At 40.5% G+C, this 23399-nt stretch overlaps 1 protein-coding gene across 1 annotated transcript in view; it reads right to left on the bottom strand.

Moving 5' to 3' along the window:
* LOC132405179 (erythroferrone-like) overlaps positions 1 to 23399 on the bottom strand; it is a 95107-nt gene that overhangs the window by 14291 nt on the left and 57417 nt on the right. Inside the window, exons 6-7 of the mRNA XM_059989879.1 lie at positions 11403 to 11493; positions 3703 to 3781 (exon numbers count right to left, since the gene is read on the bottom strand). Of these exons, the coding sequence (XP_059845862.1) occupies positions 3703 to 3781; positions 11403 to 11493 (170 nt within the window). The remainder of the gene's footprint in view (positions 1 to 3702; positions 3782 to 11402; positions 11494 to 23399) is intronic.

Below are 23399 nucleotides of genomic sequence, written 5' to 3'. Positions count from 1 at the left end.
GATGGAAAATTGGAAGGGAGGAAATTGTAGAATGATGGAGATCAAAAGAAATAATCTGAGAGTGAAGCACAAGGAAAGGGGAGATCAATACAGTGAAAGCTGGAGAAAGACTGGACTGAAGGGGCAGAAATTGTGCATTGATAGTGATCAAAAAGAGAAAAAGATCAGAGGAAAAGATAGAGATCAGAGGTAGTGGAGATCTGGAGATCATGAGGCTGAGATAAATGGTAGAGATAAAAAATATTGAGAAGAGAGGTGAGCTGGGAGAAAATAAGATTAAGACTATTGAAGATCAGTATCCATACTAAGGGAAGATAAATTCTTCAGTTTTCTAACTTTTATTTGGAATTCTTTTGTGAACGCTTCATTGTTCTATTTATGAAAGACTGTGTGCAGCAACGACCCAAATTAGAAAACAGCCTGAATTAGGAACTATATCTCTATATCTTTTAGCATTCTCTGTCCGACTGAGACAAGCTTTTCTCCGGGTGTGCCAGGTATAGTGATCAAACCCAAAGGCTTCTCAATTTACAGGATGGACTAAACTGCTGATTTGGAAAAGGGGAAGGAGGAGGTGTGCTTTTCATGATGAACTCCTGGTGGTGCTCCGATGTGGCAGTTCCACTGACTTCAGACACCTAATGGTCAAATGCCATCTGTTCTACTTACCTAGATAGTTCTCATCTGTGATCCTGACCTCATTTTACATACCACCAGTGGCTGACTATAATCAAGCACTTGTGATACCACATGATGCTGTCTCCAAACACGAAACAGTCCATCCTGATGCATCTCAAATTATAATTGGAGAGTTCAACCTGGCTTTCTTGAAGAAAACCCTGCCCAATTACAACCAGCATATAATCTGTAGCAATAGAGGTCCCAACACACTGGACCACTGTTATTCTAAGATAAGGAATGCCTACCATTCCATGCTCAGAGCGCATTTCGGGAAATCTGATCACCTGACTGTCCTTCTCCTACCTGCATTCAGGCAGAGGCTAAAGAGCAAAGCTCCAGAGATTGGGATTACAAGAGATGGTCACAAGATGCAGAGGAGCTGGTATGGGATTGCTTCAAGTCAAAGGACTGGCTGTGTTCAAGGACTCATCTGTGGATCTGAGTGAATACACCATAGCTGTAATAGATTTTATTAAAACAGCTGTAGATGAATGTGACCCACAAAATCATTCCAAGTCTTCCCCAGTCAGAAGCCCAGATGAACCATGATATCCAATGCCTGCTGAGGGCCAGATCAGAGGCATTCAAGTCTGGTGACCAAGAAAGTTGGAAAAGGACTCTGGATCTCTGGAAAGCCATCTCACGGGTGAAGCAGCAATTTCAGACAAAACTTGAATCAACAACTGTTGTGGCGCCTCTTATTAAGTCAAATCAAGCAACACAAGAGAGAGTAGGCTTCGTTTCAGATGACCTTAATGCTCACATTGACCGTCAAAACATCGAGGAACCATCACAAATTCCCACATCCCTTGATGATTCTATGATTTCAGAGTCTGAAGCTGATGTGCAAGCAGCCACAAAAAGCACGCTGCCCAGATGGGATTCCTGGCTGAGTCCTTAAGACCTGTGCTGATCAACTGGCTGGTGTGTTCACTGAGATCTTTAACCTTTTGCTTCAGCAGTTCATGACACCCACTACTTCAAGCAGGCTTCAATTATATTGATGCCCAAGAAGAACGTGAAAGCCTGCCTCAATGACAATCACCCAGCAGCACTTACATCCACAGTGATAAAGTGTTTTTGAGAGGTGGGTGATGAAGTATATCAACACCCACCTGAGAAGTGATTTAGATCTGCTCCAATTTGCCTACCAGAGCAACAGGTCCACAGCAGATACCATCTCATTGGCTCTTCACTCAACCCTAGAACATCTGGACAGCAAAGATGCATTCATCAGGATGCTCTTTATCGACTATATCTCAGCATTCAATACTATTCTCCCATCAAAACTAATCAATAAGCTCCAAGACCTTGGCCTCAATACCTCCTTCTGCAACTGGATTCTCGATTTCCTCTCTTGCCAATTTGAATTGGCAAAAACATCCCCTCCACGATCTCCATCAGTGCAGGTGCACCACTGGACTGTGTGCTTATCTCCCTGCTCTACCTATGATTGTGTGGCTAAGCACAGCTCCATTGCCACATTCAAGTTTGCTGATGACACCACTGTTGGAGGCCGAATTAAAGGTGATAACGAGTCAGGATGTAAGAGGGAGATTGAAAACCTGGCTGACTGGTGCAACAACAACCTCTTTAATTAAAGTCAAGCAAGAACAAGGAACTGATTATAGACTGCAGGAGAAGGAAACAAGAGGTCCACCAGCCAGTCCTCACCAGAGGATCAGCGGTGAAGGGGGTTAGCACTTTAAATTCCTAGGTGTTATTATTTTGGAGGACCTGTCCTGGGCTGAGTATGTCAGTGTAATTATGAAGGAAGCATGGCAGCACCTCGACTTCCTCAGGAGTTTCTGGAGATTCAGCATGACATCTAAAACTTTGACAAACTTCTGTAGATGTGTGGTAGACAGTGTATTGACTGGCTGCATCACAGCCTGGTATTGAAGCATCAATGCCCTTGAACGTAAAATCCTACAAAAAGTAGTGGATATGGCCCAGTCTATCACAGGTGAAGTCCTCCCAACCATTGAGCACATCGACATGAAGTGTTACCTCAGGAAAGCAGCATCCATCATCAGGGACCCCCACCACTCAGGACATGCTCTCTTCTCACCGCTGCCATCAGGAAGAAGGTACAGGAGACTCAGGGCTGGCATCACCAGATTCAGGAACAGTTACTACCCCTCAATCATCAGGCTCTTGAACCAAAGGGAGTAACTTCACTCAATTCACTTGACCCATCATTGAAATATTTCCACAACCGATGGATTCACTTTCAAGCACTCTACATCTCATGTTCTCAATTTCTATTGCTTAGTTATTATTATTATTTCTTCTTTTTGTATTTACCCAGTTTGTTGTCTTCTGCACTTCGGTTGAATGCCCTAGTTCGGCAATCTTTCATTGATTCTGTTATGGTTATTATTCTGTAGATTTATTGATTATGCACACAAGAAAATGAACCTCAGGGTTGTATATGGTGACATATATGGACTTCGATAATAAACTTGCTTTAAACTTTGATTTGAACTTTTAAACTTTGAAGCTGCTGAAGCTAACCCTTATATCAGAGTGGAATGAGGTATTCACTTTGACCCACATTTTTTTCAGTATCTATGCTAATCCATTGTTCAGTTTATCTTATATATACTGTACATGCACAGTAAGATGAAGAAACAGGATCAGTTTTTCAATTTTACTTCTGTGTACAGGCACAGAGCGGATATTGACATATACTGCACATGGACTATGTATCTCAGAACCCCAGAGCAATACAGCATGGAAACATTCCCTTCCACCCATCTCATCCATGCACCAAGATGTCCATTTAAGCTCGTACCATTGTGTTTGGCCCATTTCCCCCAACCCTTTCACATCCATGCACCTGTCTGTTTTTAATACCTAATAGGAATGAATAGTTAATTAATGTAGTACTGAGGTAATCATCTGATACGGTGTGCTGACTGTATTTAATTTAGAGATCCACAGCTTGTTGTTTGATTAGTACAGGTCATAAGAAGCAGATTTCACAACCCAAGGTGAGTTCTAGATTCAGTCTCTTACCTGCAGATAGAGGGTGCCACTGACAAACATTGTAAATATATGACTGCTGCTACCCAGGCCATTGACAGTTTCCAGAGACCTGTAAGACAGACAGAGAGACTCACTCTATTTGTAGTGATTTAGGAAGAGTATATGTCAGTGAACAGCCAGCTCTGTTCCTCATTCTGCGCAGATCATCTCCAGTTTGATCTGCTGTATTAATCAAAACAAGGTATAGACTGGCAAGTGGCTTTGAAAAATTATATGTCATTGTTCCAAAACTGAACACTGGAGTTGAATTTGAGTTGAAAAAAATCTCTCAGCATTGGTGCAAGGGTTGATGTGGTGATGTCGATATCTTGTTCTAACATATTCTCAGTACAGAGGGAGATTAGTCCCCTCTGCATCTGTATCAGTGCTAACACTTTCACCAAAGCCCTCCAAGCACATTATCCTTTACTTTCTCTTAATTTTTTTTATTGACTATTGATCGGATTCCACTCCATATTTTGTGGACCTTACGGTACCCTTTTAACAGATTCAGTTTTATTGCCCCATGGACTCAATATCCCTTATGTGCAAATTAGGGATGTATTTGCACACATCTACACTTGTCTAGTGCGTGCTATGTCTGCTGACTTTGAAATGCAATCATATAGATACACCTTTCATTTATCCTATCTGATGAAGTACACAAAATAACGATTTATGGCAATTTTGTGGTTTTATTGTCAGTGATTAATATTAAATAGCATTAATCAGTATTAAATATTATTTATATTATTTGTAATTTCATTGTAGTGAGATTGTTTAATATAATAGTATATGGTGTTTAAACATTTTTTATGATGGGACAATATATACATTATTACTTTACTGTTATAATGCTGCACCATTGTACACTCCTGACATTAATATTGTATAGTTTTAAGTATTACCATGGTAGCCCTGGTATGATTGTAACAGAAAATAGTTACAGTTTGGCATTTTGTCTGTGTGCCAGTGTTGAATGAAAATACTAAGCTTACATGGTTGTAATGGAGCACTATTGTACAAATATTATGCCCTTCTCAAACTTCCTCCTTTGAAACTGTCCTTATAATCTGCTCCCAAGCCAAGTACTTAAACACCTCACCTAATGTCTTCTAATGTAGTTTGGAGCTAGATGTCATCTGAATTTGGTAAAGCACTCTGGACTTGCACGCCAAGATTACTCAGTACATTAGTGTTCCTAAAAGGCCTGTCATAACTATAATTTTCTCTTACATCTCTTCTAGAAATGGATCAGCTCATACATGTCCAAATTAAACTCCATCTTCCATTTCTCAATGCAAATTTCAAACTCTATATTTTGCTGTAGCCTTCAGGGATCTTCCTCACTAACCACAATTCCACCCATTTTCACCCCATCTACAGATTTACTAATTAGATTATCTACATTTTTGCCCAGATCATTGCCATAGATTACAAACAACATAGGCCTGCACTGATCCTCGGACAACACCACTAGTCACAACTCTCTAGTCAGAAAACATTTCCTCTAGCACTATAACCAATCCTACTTTGGATATACTTTACCAATTCATCTTGGGTCCCATGTGACTTAACCTTCTGGACTATCCTACTATGAGGGACATTGTCAAATGCTGTAATGATCACATTGATAGAAGAACATCCACTGCTCTACCCTCATCAATCATCTTTATCACTTACTCAAAAAACGTAATCAAATTTGTGAGAAAGGACAGTATAAATCTGTGAGACCCACAGAAAGCCACACTTATTTCTTGGGCAGCGCACACAAAATGGAATAAATGAGCAAGTCAAGGTTAATATTATTGTCAAGATATGCATGTACAATACAACTCTGAAATTTGTCAGTCAGCATTTATGGAGGGGAATAAACAGTCAATGATTTGGGCCGAGAAATTTCATTAGGAATTTAAAGGAGGGGTGCAGAAGCCAAAATAAGGAGGGGGAAGGGGAAAGAGTACAAGTTGGCAGGTGATAGGCGATGGGGAAATGTGGGTGTGGGATGAAGTACAAAGCTGGGAGGGGATAGGTGGAAGAGGCTGGAGAGTGCAGTGGGCCTTGGAAGAAAGGGAAGGATAAGGGGAACTAGAGGGAGATGATAAGCAGACAAACGGAAGAGAAGGGATGAGATGTTAATCATAATGGGGAATGGAAAAAGAAAGAAGGAGGGATGGGGAAGAAATTGGAGAAATCAACACTCATGCCATCAAGTTGGAGGCCATCCTGACAGAATGTGAGGTGTTGCTTCTCCAGACTGAGTTTGGCCTCATCATGGGAGTAGAAGAGGTCAGAATGGGAATGGGAAGGCGATTTGAATTAGCTAGTCACCAGGAGAAAAGGTTCCTAACAAATTGCCCTACTCCAATCTGTACTGGGTTTCACCAATGACATAAGTCAGTGCTTTTCCAAATGCAAGTAAATCCTGTCTCTAAAAATCTGCTACTATAATTTCCCAAATTACAGAAGCTTTAAAGCACTCCGCTGATAATTTCCTGGTTTGAACCTGTTGCCTTTCTTAAACAAAGTAACAGTATCAGCCATTCTCCAGTCTTTAGCCACTTTCTTGCGGCTCCCATTTTTTTCTTCAAAATCCTCGGATAGATCCAATCAGACCTTGGAGATTTAACTCCTTTAATGTTTTTAAGTCACCCAGATCCTCCTCCTCCTTAATACTAACATGTCCTGGTTTCTGAGCAGTTTCTAGGCATAAATGCATGCTCTTCAATCACTGCCACGTTTTAGTATGTTAGACTGATAAGAGACTATAAGACTATAAAATATAGGAGCAGAATTAGGCCATCTGGCCTGTCGAGTCTGATCCACTACTGCATCATAGCTGATCCAATTTTCCTTTCAATCCCAATCTCCTGCCTTCTCCCTATATCTCCTCGTACCCTGAACAATCAAGAATCTAACAACCTCTGCCTTAAATACACATAAAGGCTTGGCCTCCACAGCTGCCAGTGGCAAAGAATTCCACAGTTTCGCCACTCTCTGGCTAAAGAAATTCCTCCTTATTACCATTCTAAAGGGAAGACCCTCTATTTTGAAGTCGTGTCCTCTGTTTTTTTTTCCCTCCCACTATAGGAATAATCCTCTCCAAATACATTCTATTAAGGCCTTTCACCATTTGACAAGTTTCAATGGGGTCACCCCTTATTCTTCTGAATTCCAGTGAATACAAGCCCAGAGCCATCAGACGCTCTTCATATGACAAGCCATTCAATCCTGGAATCACTTTTCACGAACCTCCTTTGAACCCTCCCCAGTTTCAGAACACCAAGAGACAATACATTTGGGGTGCAGTATCAAGTATGAAAATAGGCTTGAATGTAGCAATGGCTTAAAATATTGATGATATCAAACTTGTTTTTAAGGAGTTGTGCAAAGTGAATTCATGAACTGAGTATAAAGCTGTAAGAGGGGTGACATTAAGCTGGAAGTTTGCAGATTCACAGAGACGTGGCCAGGCCCAAAGGGTTACAGTTACAATGACAGACTGAAGCTTTTATCCTCAGAGCAAGGAATGTTAAGGGAATGTCCTACAGAGATATATGAAATTATCAGGGGCATGGGTAAGTTGAATGTTCTAGCATAGGGAATTTTAAAGCTAGTAGGCATATGCCTAAGGTGGGGGTTAAAGATTTAAAGGAGACCAGTGGGGGGAAGTTTTCCCACACAGAGGGTGGTAGATATACAGAATAAGCTGCTAGAAGAGGCAATACAAATACGTACACCATTTAAAAGATGTTTAGACAGGTACACAGAAATGCTTAGAGTGATATTGGCCAAATACAGGGAACTGACACTAGCCCAGCTAGGTACCTAGTTTGCCACGAATGAGATGGACTGAAGTTCCTGTTTCTGTGCTGTATAATTCCATGATACCTTAGAATGTTAAACCCAATTAAATGCAAGCTGTTGCTACTGCTTTTGTGCTGGATGAACTATGGACTTATACTCTCAATAGTGTGCTCTTATCTCAGTTGTGAAGCTATACGACTATAATGTAAAATAAAGGAATGAATCCCCATCTAACCTGGAAATCAATGGCTGTGCCGAGCAAAGCTCATGCAAAGACATGTCTTCGGCTTAACAAATGCAAGCATTTGTTTCATATTCATTCTTTTCCATCTATTTGTTGCATGTCCAGACAGGAGAACAGAATTACATCAGGGATAAGAGCACCAAAAGATTGCAGGGCAAATCATCGCTGGTGAAAGAGGCTCTGTTTTAGCTCTCAGACAGGACTGAACTTTGTTGATTTTTTGTTGCAGACGGCAGAAGGGATGAGGGGAAGATGTAAAGATTATTATCTGCCCACAGGAACCGCAGGTCCTGTAAAGAGATCTTCCAGATCATTTAAGCATGAATATGGGGATTGTGAGCTGTTCTTCCTTCCTAGGTTCTGTGAATCTGCCCCGGAACTATTAACTACAAATAATGACTATTTCTCTGAGTTCAGTTAGATGAGAGAGTTCAGTGATGTGAGTTAACACTCTTTCCATTCTAGTTTCTTAGAAAAAGCATAGTCAACTTATTGCTAACACTATATGACACCACATTTATTTCTCCTGGTTACCAAGGGAAAATCTCTCTTTATTGTCACTCAGAGTGCTCCTAGCTCAAGTAGGTGTGGAGTAAACAAGTCAGTATCCCAGGGGTGATACACTAGGAATGAAAACCAAAATTCTATGAATGCTGAAAATCAGAGAGCACCCTAAATAAAACAAGAAAATGCTTGAATTTCTCAGCAAGTCAGCATCTGTGGAAAGGAGATCAGAATTAACGTTTCAGATCAATGACCCGACATCAGAATCCAAGGAAGTTCTCTGATGAAGGGCGTCTGATATGAAAGGTTAATTAATTTTCTTACAGATAGCTTCTGACCAGGTAAGTATTAAAATTTTATTGAAGTACACTAAGTGTTGGATATCAAGCAAATATTTCAATATATTATCTATCCATTTGTTTTTTAAGGAGATCCAAAATAAAGTATGAGTTTGTGAATTAATTGGGCACTGTACATTACTCTCAGGTGTGTAAGTAAGGGGGAAATTTGGAGGGAGTTGATGGATCTAGGGAGAATAAGGTAGAATTAGAAGATAGAGCACATAACATAGAAGAGTACAGCACAGGACGAGGCCATTCAGCCCACAATGTGTTGCCAAACCAGCTGAAAACAAATCAATAACACCCAAACACTTGCCTTTCTTATCTACAGAATGTCCGTATCCCTCCACCTTCTTAGTGTAGGCTTAGTGTAAAAGTGGTCAGGTGGATGAAGATTCAGTTTTTGTTCTCTGTCTTTCTTATACTCATTAACCGTATCATCATTGCAGTAAATCAGGAAATGTCTATGATATGGACTTTCATAAGGAATTCGATATTGTTCAACAAAAGAAGATTGTTAATAAAAATATTAATGTTGACAATCATAGATAACAAATTGATATGGATCAAAGTTTGACTAACAGATAGAAGATGGAGAAATGTACTTTATTTGTGAAAACATTGTGCACAGCGATTGCATGGATCAGCTTTTCACTATTTTCTTTGAAGGAATGGAGAAGCACACATCTGGATTTTCTGATAACACTAAATTACACAACACAACAATGGGAGTAGGAAATTGTAAATGGAGTTTGGTAAATCGAGCAAACAAATTTATGGCCGATGGACATCATTCTGGCCAAGTATGAAATCGTTTACTTTTGCTCTAAAGTTAATCAAGATATTTCCTAAAAGATATAAAGCTAAAATTGTGGGTGAGAAAAGTCTTAGGGGCTCAGACGATCATTAAAGTACCGTGTTCAGCATTTTGCATCATACCAATGAAAAGATATCTAAAAGGGGATAGAGTACAGGTTTCTCAGTATGATATTGAGGATAAAGGAGTTGAACAGCAGGATTCTGTTTTCTTGACTAATTAGGAAGATAGAAGAGGCTTTTCCTCTGCTGGCAGAGACCAGAGCAATGGAACATATAAGTAGAACTTTTCAGGGAAGCTGTCAGTTAGCATTTTCCCTCATAGAAATAAAAATATGAAAAATTAACCCCCAAAGCTCAGATTTTTAGTCGGTGAGTCTTTCAAATGACATGTGGCAATGACGGGTACTGAATGTGTTGGTGTAAAGTTAGTCATTATCTAATTGAATTGCAGAACATGTCTGAGGGACTGAATGTGCAGTATTATATTGTTGTATTACAGTAATACATAATTGTAGCACAGTGTTACACTGGTGGCAATTGAGTGGCATTATAGCCACAATAATAAGTTATGTTTGCAAAGTCATTGTTTCTGGAATAGCTATTTTAATCCAAATAGGTTCTTTTACTTTAGGTTTATTCTGTGCCTGCCCCTAGATTTTATGAGCATATTTAAGATTTACTAATCTATGAAATGTACAACAGGATATCCAAGAGACAGTAGCATGACTGTGCCAGCATGTTCCACTGTATGGCACCTTACAGTGAAATTAATGTCTAGGGAACACAAGCTAAACTACGATGAAATGTCCATTTTATAAGCATTCAGATTATAGAACAGAAAATTGATTGGGCTTTACAATTGACTGGAGGATCACAAATGTACATAAAGATGCTTTCCAAAACCAGGTTCATACTTATAATTATAATGCTTTTCAGGTGTGAGAACTGGTGTAAGGAATTAACTCAATTTCAAAATAACCTGCAATAGTAAACATTAACAGTAAAAAGCAAAACAGTGGAAATTTGATTTAAAAAATGCAGAAAATGCTGCAAATATCCAGCAGCTCAGGCAGCACCTGTGGGGAGAGTAAGAAATTTAGCTTTCAAACCCATAACTTTCCATTTTAACAATTAGCCAAATCGTGTCTGTAAGTTGGAGGAGACTACACTGAAGTTCTGGTGAGTTCTTGGCTAGAGCAAATGACAATGCGATAGTCAACTATCAGTGTTCATTTACTGTTGGATGGATGGTTTGTGTTGTGTAGACAGAATACTGTTAGTTTCACAGACATTTCCACAATTGTTAGAATTATGAAGTGTAAGGTTATCAAAAAGAATCATTCCTTTTGTTTCTTTCTCCATAGATACTACCTGACCTGATGCGTATGTATAGTAAAAATCAATTAAATTGTTTGCTTAGGTTCCTCTAGTTTTGAGGAACCAACCCAAGTCAGGCCATTCTTCAATCCCATTTCTTCCCTTTTGAAACAGGCTCTTTATTTTTAATTCCCTGGGTACATTTCATCTTAAAAGGCTCTGATGAAATATCTTTGGAAAGATAGTTTTCCCTGGCTGGAGGGTGCTAGTGTAGATAGTTAAGCACTGAGAACTGAGATGAAGAGAAGTCTCTTCACTTGAAAGGAGTTCACTGTTTTAGAATTCTCTGTCCTGAAGGGCTTGATTGTTGAGCATATCCAAGACTGATATCAGGACATTAAGGTTCATAGGGATGGCATTGGAAAATGGAGTTCTGATGATCGATAGAGATCTTACGGAAAAACAGACTAGCCTTGTGAAAGCATATGAACCATTGTACTTCTTTAATTTTGCACATTTACATCTGTGCCAGTGATTCTGAGTGATGGATTCCTATTCCATATCTAACACCTTGATCTAGATATACTTGAATTTGATTGTTGTTCAGCTGCTGGTTTGTATTTGATGGTCCCATGGGAACAGTGGAGTATGACACTTACACATTGTACTGACATAGAGATTCGATGCAGATGAGAATTCGAATATTTTCTTGAGGCCTATTGTGCCTTCTTCTTTGATGCTCTCTGTGTGCTGATAAAACAAAATAAGTAAAAACATTCTGTTAGCAGGGAAAGCATGAGCTCTTCAGGCCAAATGTAGGACTGCTGGTATAGTGCCACCCAAGGCAAAGCCATACCTGCTGTATGGGGAGTGATAATCCTTAATCTGCAAAAGCGTGAATCCAGAAACACTTTAACTCCCTCCTCAACTAAAGATTGATGACAATGATGTCCATAAGATCCTCCCTATGGACTATTTTGGGATCAGAGGCTCATCACACAGCTTGCAGGTGCTCATGTGACTATTTCATTATCTTTAACAAATCAAGAGGAAATGTTTGGATCACGCCAAGGTTTTACCAAGCGTCAGAGTCAGTAATAACCACTCACCTTTGGTAACCTAAAATAGCAGCGTGAGGGGAGCTGACTACAGACCAGCACACTTACCCCACACCCAGTCAGAGGATTGAGATGTGGAACAATAGCACAGCAGTTATCTCAATTGTTTACAGTGCCAGCGAACACCGATAAGGGTTGGATTTGCACCACTGTCTATAAGGAGCTTGTATGTTCTTCCCATGACCCTGTGGGTTACTTCTGGGTGCTTCCGTTGCCTCACACTTTCCATGGGCATGCAGTTAGTGTTAGTGAGTTATGGGAATGTTATTTGGCACCAGAAGTATGGTAACACTTGTGGGTTGCCCAGTATAATCCTCAGACTGTGTTGGTCACTGATGCAAATCAACATATTTCACTGTATGGTTTGATGTTTTGATTTACATGTGACAAATAATGCTAATTTCTTCCTCTTAAAGTATGACATTGTTTCATAAGACATAGAAACATAGAAACCCAGAAAACGTACAGCACAATTCAGGCCCTTTAGCCCACAAAGCTTTGCCAAATAAGTTCTACCTTAGAATTACCTAGGTTTACCCATAGCCCTCTATTTTTCTAAGCTCCATGTAGCTATCCAGAAGTCTCTTAAAAAACCCTATTGTATCTGCCTCCACCACCGTTGCCGGCAGCCCATTCCACGCAATGATATAAATACTGTATATACTTAAGGAAGTGAAATCTGAAATATTTCTTGTTTCTTCTGATGATAGTGCTACTTATGTCTGTGATATTCTGTGAAGAACTACAAATGACTCACTTACATGACACAGAATGATCATACCTACTATGCATTCCTAACGCATGACCACTCCCAGCAGAAAAGGTGAAATTGAGATGATAGATAAATGCGCATCAGGAGCACAGAGATACCCATTGGGAGAAGGAATACGCCATCTCCCAAACATCTATCCCACTAGCACACCTGGTCCTTCTGTGGAGAGGTCTACAGTTCCTACACTGGCTTCATCAGTCATATCTGGACCATCCAATCCAGGCTTGAAGATCTGGAGGGACAGCCTGAGAAAAAGACACTGTAATTGTTAATCTCATTCTAATTCTAGTGATTTACCTTAAGCAAGTTAAAAAAATGTTGATTCTATAATTCAAGAAAGCTTTAATGGAAACTTAAAATGGTGTTTTATGTAAGATTTTCTGTCATGTACCTGCCTCTGACACACCTCGAAACAAGTACACTTACTTTATGTCAGAATGCTGTTTCTGGATTTACACCAGACTGGTGTAAATTCATTGTTCTAAATACACCACTGGGCAACTGGGTGTTGGACTTCCTAACAAATAGAGCTCAGACAGTCAAGATGCACAGCTGCTATTCCCTCCCCATAAACTCAGTATGGGTGCCCCCCCCCAGGACTGTGTGCTGAGCCCACTGCTGTGCACTCTGCTCACACATGATTGCACAGCCAAACACCCGAGCAATCACATTGTCAAGTTCACTGATGACACGATAGTGGTGGGATTCATCACCAACAATGATGAGACAGCCTACAGAGAGGAGGTGGAAAAGCTCAAGGCCTGATGCCAGACACATAACCAGTTCCTTAATGTCAACAAGCCAAAAGAGATGCTTATCGAATTCAGGAGAACTCGCACCACACACACCCCTCTTTACAGAGGTGACACAGCCGTGGAAACTGCAAGCGGTTGCAAGCTCCATGGAGTGCACATCACACACAATCTCTCACAGTCCCAGAACACATTCTACACAGTCAAGAAAGCTCACCTACACTTCTCTTTTCTGGGGAGGCTGAAGATTGCTGGACTGTGCACAGCTGTGCTCATGTCATTCTATAGATGCACAAAGGAAAACATCCCTAACAAGCTGCATCACTGCTTGGTACAGAAACTGCACTGTGCTGAACAGGCAGTCAAAACTGGTCAATGTTTTATTGGCACCAGCCTACCTGCCATCAAGAACATATATACAGTGGTGCTAGAAAGTTTGTGAACCTGTAGAGTTTTCTCTATTTCTGCGTAAATATGACCTAAAATGAGACCAGATCTTCATATGTTCTAAAACTAGATAAAAAGAACCCAATTAAATAAATTACTCAAAATCATTATACTTCTTCATTTACTTATTGAGAAAAATGATCCAATATTACATGTATTTGTTGGAAAAAGTATGTGAACTCTGGCGTAATGCCTTTTACAAAAGCTAATTAGAGTCAGGTGTTCCAATCAATGAGATGAGATTGGAGGTGTGGTTTGCAGTGGTGCTCTACCCTATAAAAAAGATGCACAAAGTCAGGCTACTGACAGAACCAGCTCTTCTCAAGGTAGATCTTTTTATCTGCATGATGTCTCAATCAAAACAACTTTCGGAGGACTTTAAAAGAAGGATTGTAGAGATACGTGAAGCTGGAAAAGGATACAAAAACATTTCTAAAGACCCGAGTGTTCATCAGTCCACAGTAAGAGAAATTGTCTACAAATGGAGGAAACTCAGTACTGTTGCTACTCTCCCTAGGAGTGGGCATCCTGCAAATGTCAACCAGGAGCTGAAGGAGGAGAAAAGGAACCCAACGGTAACAGCAAAAGACCTGCAGAAATCTCAAGTCTCTGTTCATGCGTCCACTATAAGAAAAACACTGAACAAGAATGGTGTTCATGGAGGGACACCACAGAGGATGCTACTGCTTTCCAAAACAAAAACATCGCTGCATGTCTGAAGTCTGCAAAAGACGCCTGGATGTTCTGCGACACTTCTGGGAAAATGTTCTGTGGGCAGATGAGACAAAAGTTGAACTTTTTGGCAAAATGCACATTATATTTGGAGGTAAAAGGACACTGCACACCAACACCAAAACCTCACCCTAATTGTGAAGCATGGTGGAAGTAGTGTCATGGTTTGGGGCTGCTTGGCTGCCTCAGGGCCTGGACAATTTGCAATCACTGAGGGAACAATGAATTCAAAATTGTATCAAGTCGTTTCACAGGAGAATGTCAGGGTAGTGGTCCATCACCTGAAGCTACATAATGCAACAAAACAATGATCCAAAAGACAAGAGTAAATCAACAACAGAATGGTTTAAGAAGAAACAAATTCGTGTTTTGGATTGGCCAAGTCAAAGTCCCGACCTTAATCCAATTGAAATGTTGTGGAAGGACCTGAAGCAAGCAGTTCACGTAGGGAAGCCCACCAGCATCCCAGAGCTGAAGCAGTCTTGTAAGGAGGAATGGCCTAAAATTCCTCCAAGCCGATGCGCAGGACTGATCAAAAGTTGGTGGAAACATTAAGTTGAAGTTATTGCTGTACAAGGGCAGTCACACCAGTTACTGAAAGGAAAAGTTTACATTCTTTTATCCAACAAATACATGTAATATTTGTTCATTTATTTATTGAGAAAAATGATCCAAGATAATGTTTTTCTGTCGACTTACATGAAGATCTGATCACATTTTAGGTCATATTTATGCAGAAATAGAGAAAATTCTACAGGGTTCACAAACTTTCTAGCACTACTGTACAGAAAGGTGCTGGAAAGGGGCAGTGACATCATGAAGGATCCCATATACCTTGTTCATGGACTGTTTGCCCCACTCCCTTCAGGGGAGAAGCAATGTAGCTTCCATGCCTGGACCACCAGACTCAAAAACAGTTACTTTTCCCAATCAGTAGGATTGATCAACACCTCCACCCCGTAACCCACCACTACTTGATTATTTCCTGTCATAAGAACATAAGAAGTAGGAGCAGGAGTACATCCGGCCCATTGATCCTGCCCTAACATTCAATAAGGTCATGACTGATCTGTCTGTAAACTCAGCTCCTGCTTTTTCCCCGTAGCGCTTAATTCCCTTACTATGTAAAAATCTATCTAACTGTATCTTAAGTATATTTAGTGAAGAAGCCTCAACTGCTTCCCTAGGCAGAGAATTCCACAGATTCACCATTCTCTGGGAAAAACAGTTTCACCTCATTTCTCTCCATCCTAAATCTTCTCCTCGGAATCTTGAGGCAACGTCCCCAAGTTATAGTCTCAACTACCAATGGAAACAACTTTTCTACTTCTATCTTATCTACCCCTTTCAAAATTTTGTATGTTTCCATAAGATCCCCTCACATTCTTCTAAATTCCAGAGAGTATAGGCCCAGGTGACTCAATCTCTCCTCATAGGTTAACCCCTTCATCTCTGGAATCAACCTGGTGAACCTCCTCTGCACTGCCTCCAAAGCCAGTATATCCTTCCTCAAATATGGAGACCAGAACTGCACTCAGTACTCCAGGTGCAGCCTCACCAGTACCCTGTACAGTTGCAGCATGACCTCCCTGCACTTGAATTCAATCCCTCTACAATGAAGGCCAACATTCCGTTTGCCTTCTTAATAACCTGTTGTACCTACAAGCCAACTTTTTGTGTTTCATGAACAAGCACTCCCAAGTCCCTCAGTCAGTCCTGTCAGTCACCTTCCTTCAGCCTAGCACTACATTATGGACATACAATCAATCTATGTATGTGGGGAATATTATGTATCTATATTTATTGTGTTTTTTATTATTATATCATTGTGTTCTCTATCTTTTGTATTCCATCAGATCCCGGAATAACAATTATTTGTTCCCCTTACTCTTGTGTGCAAGAAATCATATTAAATCATCTTGAATCTTGAATGAAGTTTTTCAGAACTCTGAATCAGAAAAATGTTGGGTGAGGCTACAGAATTTTGAGGCCCATTTCATGCCTCTCTCCCTGTGACCCAAAAACTTAACATGTTCCTTCTAGAATAGGCCAGTTAGGCCAGTTAGACTGACTTTGGTGGTTGGTGAGATGTTGGAGATTCATTATTAAGGATGAAGTTTCAGGGTTCTTGGAGGCACATGATAAAATAGGCCAAAGACAGCATGGTTCCCATAAGGTGAAATCTTGCCTGAAAAATCTGTTGGAATTCTTTGATAGACAAAGGAGTCAGCGGGTGAGGTTTACTTGGATTTGCAGAAGGTCTTTGACAAGGTGCTGCACATGAGGAAAGATACTAACATGACTAGAAGCTTAACTGAAAGGCAGGAATCAAAGAGTGGAATTAAGGGTACTATCCTGGTTGGCTGCCGGTGACTAGTGGTGTTCCATGGAGTTCGGTGTTTGGACCACTTCTTTTCACATTATATGTCAATGAAGAATGGAGCCTGCAGAAGGACTTAGATAGATTGGGAAATAAGTGGCAGATGGAATACAATGCAGGGAAGTGTATGGACATATACTTGATGGAAGGAATAAAGGCATAGACTATTTTCTAAAAGGAGAAAATTCAGAAGTAAGAGGTGCAAAGGGACTTGGGAATCCTTGTGCAGGATTCCCTAAAAGTTAACTTAAAGATGATAAGAAAGACAAATGCAATGATAGCATTCACTTCAAGAGAACTAGAATATAAAATCTAGGATGTAATGCTGAGGTACTGGGTAGTCCACACTTCATGTATTGTGAACAATTTTGCACCCCTTATCTAAGAAAGGAGGTGCTGGCATTCAACAGGGTCCAGAGGAGATTAAGGAGAATAATCCTGGGAAAGAAAGAATTAACTTACAGAAGTCTTTGATAGCTCTGACCCTGTATTCACTGGAGTTAAGAAGAATGGGTGGGGGCATCTCATTGAAACCTATAAAATATTGAAAGGCTTAGAGAGAATGGACGTGGTGACAATGTTTCCTATAGTGTGGGAGTCAGGGACCAGAAAGCACAGCCTCAAAATAGAAGTATGTCATAGTAGAACAGAGATGAGAAGAAATTTCTTTATCCAGGGGATGGTGATTCTCTGGAATTCTTTGCTATGGATGGCTGTGGCAGCCAAATCTTTGAACATAATTAATGCAGTCGCTGATGGGTTAGTCGGGATGTCAATGGTTATGGGCAGAAGGCAGGAGAATGGGGTTGGCAGGGATAATAAATCAGCCATGATGGAATGGCAGAACAGACTTGATGGGCTGATTGACCTAATTCTGCTCCTTTATCTTATGGTCTTAATCTGGTTCCTAACCTTTGTAGTTACACACCTCTTTATTTATTCCATGGATCAGTGATTCTCAGCCTGGTGAAGCTCCCCTGGGGAAGCTGAGGCTTAACATAACATTGGGATAATATAGGTAGAAAATTCTCCAAAAAGGTAAAATTACAAATAGCCCTGGCCATAAGGCTGCTTCTAAATATCGTAAGTCCTGAGACAGCCTCATTTGTTGAAAGGAATGGCCTGTTGTGTCATTAAAGATTTATGGAATGAGGTAGGACTAAAATTACTGTGTGTGAACATGTAACTTTTTCATTCAAGAAACCTGGTTTCCACTGTCTTAGCACTTAATGTATAGGAGACTGAGGTGTGACCTTATAGAGTTGTATAAAACTACTAGGGTCATCGATAAGGTGAATGCACACAGTATTTTTCCCCAGAAAGGAGAGTCAAAAATAAGGCCATAGGTTTAAGATGAATTTAATGCAGGCAAGTGTGAGGTGTTGTACTTAGGGAGGACAAAATGGGGTAGGACTTATGCAATGAACAGTCCAGCACTGAAAAGCACAGCAGGGCAGAGAGATCTTGGAATACAGGTTCTTAGTTCATTGAAAGTGGCATCACAGGTTCATTGGCCTTCATAACAGGTATTGAGTACAAAAGTTGGGATGTTGTGTTGAAGTTGTGTAAGACCTTGGCGAGGCCTAATTTCGAGTATTGTGTGCAGTTCTGATCATCTAGCTGCAGAAAAGGTATCATTAATATTGAAAGCGTTCAGAGAAAATTTACAAGGATTTTTGTCAGGACTCAAGGACCTGCAGGCTTCTTTCACTCAGGATTGAGTGAGACTAGAACTGGAAGTCATGGGTTAAGGGTGAAAGTTGAAATGTTTAATATGAGGACAAATTCTTCACTCAGATTGATGAAGAGAATGTGGAATGAGTTTGATTTCGAAACTTAAGGGAAGTTTGGATAAGCACATGGATGGGAAGGGAATTCATGGCTAGGGTCCATGTGCAGATTGCAAGGACTAGGCAGAGTAAAATAAATCATGGACTGGATGGGCCAAAGGGCCTGTTCCTGTGCTGTAATGCTCGATGACTCTTTGGAGGGAAAATAAGTAAAAATGGACCTGCCCTATAAAGTATACAGTTTCAGGATTCAGTGATGGTGCCTCAACGTCTTTACCATTCTCTTCCTCCTGCAAGTGGGAAGCTTCTAGCTATTGAGTACCTAAACTGTTTAAGGCACCAGGACTGCGGTGTGATCAGAAGGGAGAAGAAATTGATCCATTTGTATTTACACCATCTATAGTTTTGCTGGTGATGTAAAAGAAGAGTCAGTCAAACAGATGCCCTCATCATTGTTTGTTTTGGCCCCATTAATGCCCCCATCCCAGGATGGCCAGTAGCTGTTGTCCTCCACTGTGGTTCAAACATACAGACACACTTGTCCCCGTTAACTTCATTGCTGCTCCATCACTATACTCCATTTTTATCTTCACAGAAAAATGTAAACGTGATAGTAGGTAATAAGATTGAGTGATGTGACTGTCATGGCTGAATAGCTGTAAGGCTGTCAGTTTGAGGTATTCTATCCTGTGTGAAAGTGAGATAAATTATTTGAATTTTAGGGCAGATTATTCATTGGTAGTCAATACTAGTGCTAGATATTGTGCAGGAAATAGTGAGACTCATAGTATAGCCATTCTTCTTGAATACATAGTATTCTTTCAGTTTAGATGATAGGTTAGCCTTTAAATATCACTGGTCACTTGTGATAGTACTACATCGTGCCATTTTAAAGACCATACACACCTGGATAGTTAAACTTTCTGTTGTACTTGCATTCTTAGACCAAGGTACCTAATATTGACCTCCACCAACATCTGCAAAACCTCTTTTTCCTATGCAAAGGTTCACCAGCTTCTGAAGAGCATTGAGGGATGGGCAGTAAGTTTTGGCAGTGAGACCCAGATTCCAAAAAATGAATAAATGAAATAAAACATTCTCCTTTTATTCACCTTTTCCTCTTTAGTTGTTGCTCAACGAACTTAGATCAGAATTCTCCAGTAGTTAGATTCCTCCAGCATTTTATGTATGCTAGAAACATCAGCATTTTGTGTCTGTTAGAAACATAGAAAGCCTACAAAGCTGTGCCAAACATGTCCTTACCTTAGAACTACCTAGGCTTACCCATAGCCCTCTATTTTTCTAAGTTCCATGTACCTATCCAGTAGTCTTTTAAAAGACCCTATCATTTTCGCCACCATGACCACCGCTGGCAGCCCATTCCACGCACTCACCAGTCTCTGGGTAAAAAACTTACCCCTGACATCTCCTCTGTACTTGCTGTCAAGCACCTTAAAACTATGCCCTTTCATGTTAGTCATTTCAGCCCTGGGAAAAAGCCTCTGACTATCCACATGATCAAAGCCTCTCATTATCTTGTACACCTCTCATCCTCCGTCGCTCTAAGTGTTATTTAGATCAGAATCTGTTTTCAAATGACAATCCCATTTCTTCCAGTCTCAATAATGTCCCCTTTAGCTTCAGGCCATCTTTAAGTTGCACTAATCACCCTGGAAATGAGAGGATCAGTCAATGTGTGCAGTCTCTGACACTACAGGTAACTCTGAGTGCTTACAGGAAGTAAAGTATTGGGCAGCATGATTTTATCAGGCTTCTTGCTACACATGAAATGTATGCGAGAAATTAACTGGCAAGCTTAATAACTTTATACCTTTATAACTAATTTAAGAGTAGGCCAATAGTTTGTACAGAAGTTAGAGAATGTTAACACCATTGGTTTGGCTTAGCTAAAATATTATGCCCATGTCTAAGAAGGATACTAAGTCCTTGACAATGCAAAGATTCACTAAAGTTTGCTGTTGGCAAAATTTCAGTTGGTTTAGGAAAATGGAAATACTGCCCTTGTTCTCATTACAATGGAAGGGACTAAGCATAGATTTGGTTTGAAGGAAATTTTGAGATATACTACATAATTTTTTACTGAGCAAAAGGTATTTTGGCTGGAGATTGTTCATCCTCTTCAGATTTCTTGAGAAAATTTACACAATGAGACAAAAATATTTTAAAAGTAGCACTATGACATGTTGCACACCAATTAATTTGCTAAAAAAGACCACTGCAGTTTGACATCAGGGGCTTGCAGAAATCCGTCTTTGCCACACTGACCCCGAGAAGGTAATCAGATCTCACCAGATGCAGAAAAGGTAGTCGAGGAGGTGAGGGATAATGTAAGGAAGGTGCCAGACACTAAATCCAGGTGCTCGTGGCCAACCTCCTACATAATGTAATGCCCTGATTGAATCAGGTATTGCAAGTACCAGATGCCACTGTAAAGTACAGAGTTAAGAGCTTGATTGCATCAAATGCATAATAATATTCCTACCTATAACAATATATATGAAAGCTAAATATGGCAGAGTTCCTTGTTATGCCATAGAACATCAGGAAATTTAATTCATGTTGTCTTTGCTGTGAATTTTTCTCCTTGTACTTTTGGGGCTAGTTCCAGGTTGCACCTTAATGTGCTGGTTTAAGCCAGTATCTGCAGCAATATCTGCTGGGCACATCATGACGTCATTATCTGTGTTACTATCAGCAGACAAACACCATCAACAGAGTTTCTTGGCCATGGTGGATGTTAATTAACCCAGAAATCATTACTGGTACAAAGTAGATTAACTGGTACAACCCATGTCCACATACCCTGATACTATTCTTTCCCCCTTGGTTCAGTCCCTTCCCACCTATATTTGTGACACTTCTCATGCTCTTCATCTCCTCAACAACTTTCAGTTCCCAGGCCCTGATCATCTCATTTTCACCACAGATGTCCCTATATAATTCTATTCCCCCTTTAAGCATTCTACTTCTTCCCTGACAACAGACCCGAGCAGTTCCCCTCCGCCACCACCACCATTCTCTTCTGTCTGCCCTCAACAATTTCTCTTTTGGCTCCTTCCCTTTTCTCCAAACACAAAGTATAGCCATGGACCCCAGCTATGCCTGCCCTTTTGTTGGCTACGTGGAACAGTCCATGTTCCAAGTGTTCCCTGGTAATGTCCCCAAATCTTTCTGCACTATATTGGTGCTGCTTCCATGCTGAGCTCCTCAACTTCATCAACTTTGCCTCCAACTTCCACCCTGCCCTTAAATTCACCTGGTCCATTTCTAACACCTCTCTCCCCTTTCTCGATCTCTCTGTCTCCTCACTGTAGCCAAACTATCCACTGATATATTTTATAAATCCACTGATTCCCACAGCTACCTTGACTTTCTTGACTTCCCATCCTGTCTCCTGTAAAAATGCCATTTCCTTTTTCAAGTTCCTTTGTCTCCACCGCATCTGTTCCCAGGATGAAGCTTTCCTTTCCAGGACATCAGAGATGTCCTCCTTCATCAAAGAATAAGATTTCCCTTCCTCCACCATTGATGCTGCCCTCACCCACATCTCCGCCATCTCCCAGACATCCATGCTCAGCTCATCTTCCAGCTACCATAACAAGGATAGAATTTGCTTTGTCCTCACTTACCACCCTATGAGCCCCTGTATTCAACACACCATTCTCTGTAACTTCTACAACAGAACCTTGCCATCAAACAAATCCTTAGCTGCCCACTCACAGGGCACCATCTGCAGGGATCACTCCCTTTGTAATTCTCTTGCCCTTTTGTCCCTCTCCACTAATCTCCCTCCTGGCTCTTACCCCTGCAAACAGCAGAAGTGCTACACCTGCCCATTATTTATAAAAAAAACAAAAACAACAAGCTTGAAACAGTATAATGATGATGGAAGCAGATTTAGAAGTAACACTCTAAAATAGAACTGGAGGTATACTTGATAAGGAATATTTGCAGGGCTTATGGGGAAACAGCAGGAGATCTCAGAGACTCTTTCCAGGAACACGGAAGGCTTCTTTTGCTGTTGTGTGATTCCAGAACAGATGTTCTTGATCAGAAACACAAGAGGTTGTGCAGATACTGGAAATCTTAAGCAGCACACAGAAAATGATAGAAGAATTTAGGTCCTTAATCAGGACTTCTCTTAGCTCAAAGTTCAAACATTGCTATGAATAACAATGAATGTAGCTGTTCCCGATTTAATCTCTCACGTGATGAAAACTGAGATATTTGACTATTCTGTCAGATTGTGTTGAGTAGCACTTGTCATTCTCCAACCTGAAAAAAAGGTGGGATTTGACACAGTGTGGCTCTGTATAATGAATGGTTGCAAGTTGGTAGCTCCTTTCTATAGATTGCAAATGTTGGAATCTGGAACAATTTAGCAGGTCGTGAAGCATCTATAGAGCAAAATGAAGAGTTGACATTTTGGCTGAGCCACTTCATTAATCACCCTGAAATGGCAAAATGTCCATTTCCCTTTACATATGTTATCTGATCTGTTGAGTTCCTCCAGCAATTTGTTTACTTTCTCATTACATCTCCTTCAGAAGTAAAATTGGACAAGATGCAAATTCCCTATTACCCATTTTATATGACTCTTCTGGAGGTGAAGGTCTACCCCACAGTTCTGCACGTTGTAGTAAG

The sequence above is a fragment of the Hypanus sabinus genome, chromosome 2 (assembly GCF_030144855.1).
Source record: "Hypanus sabinus isolate sHypSab1 chromosome 2, sHypSab1.hap1, whole genome shotgun sequence".
NCBI lineage: Eukaryota > Metazoa > Chordata > Chondrichthyes > Myliobatiformes > Dasyatidae > Hypanus > Hypanus sabinus.
The sequence above is the reverse complement of the archived record's forward strand: the minus strand, read 5'-3'. Positions and strand labels throughout refer to the sequence as shown.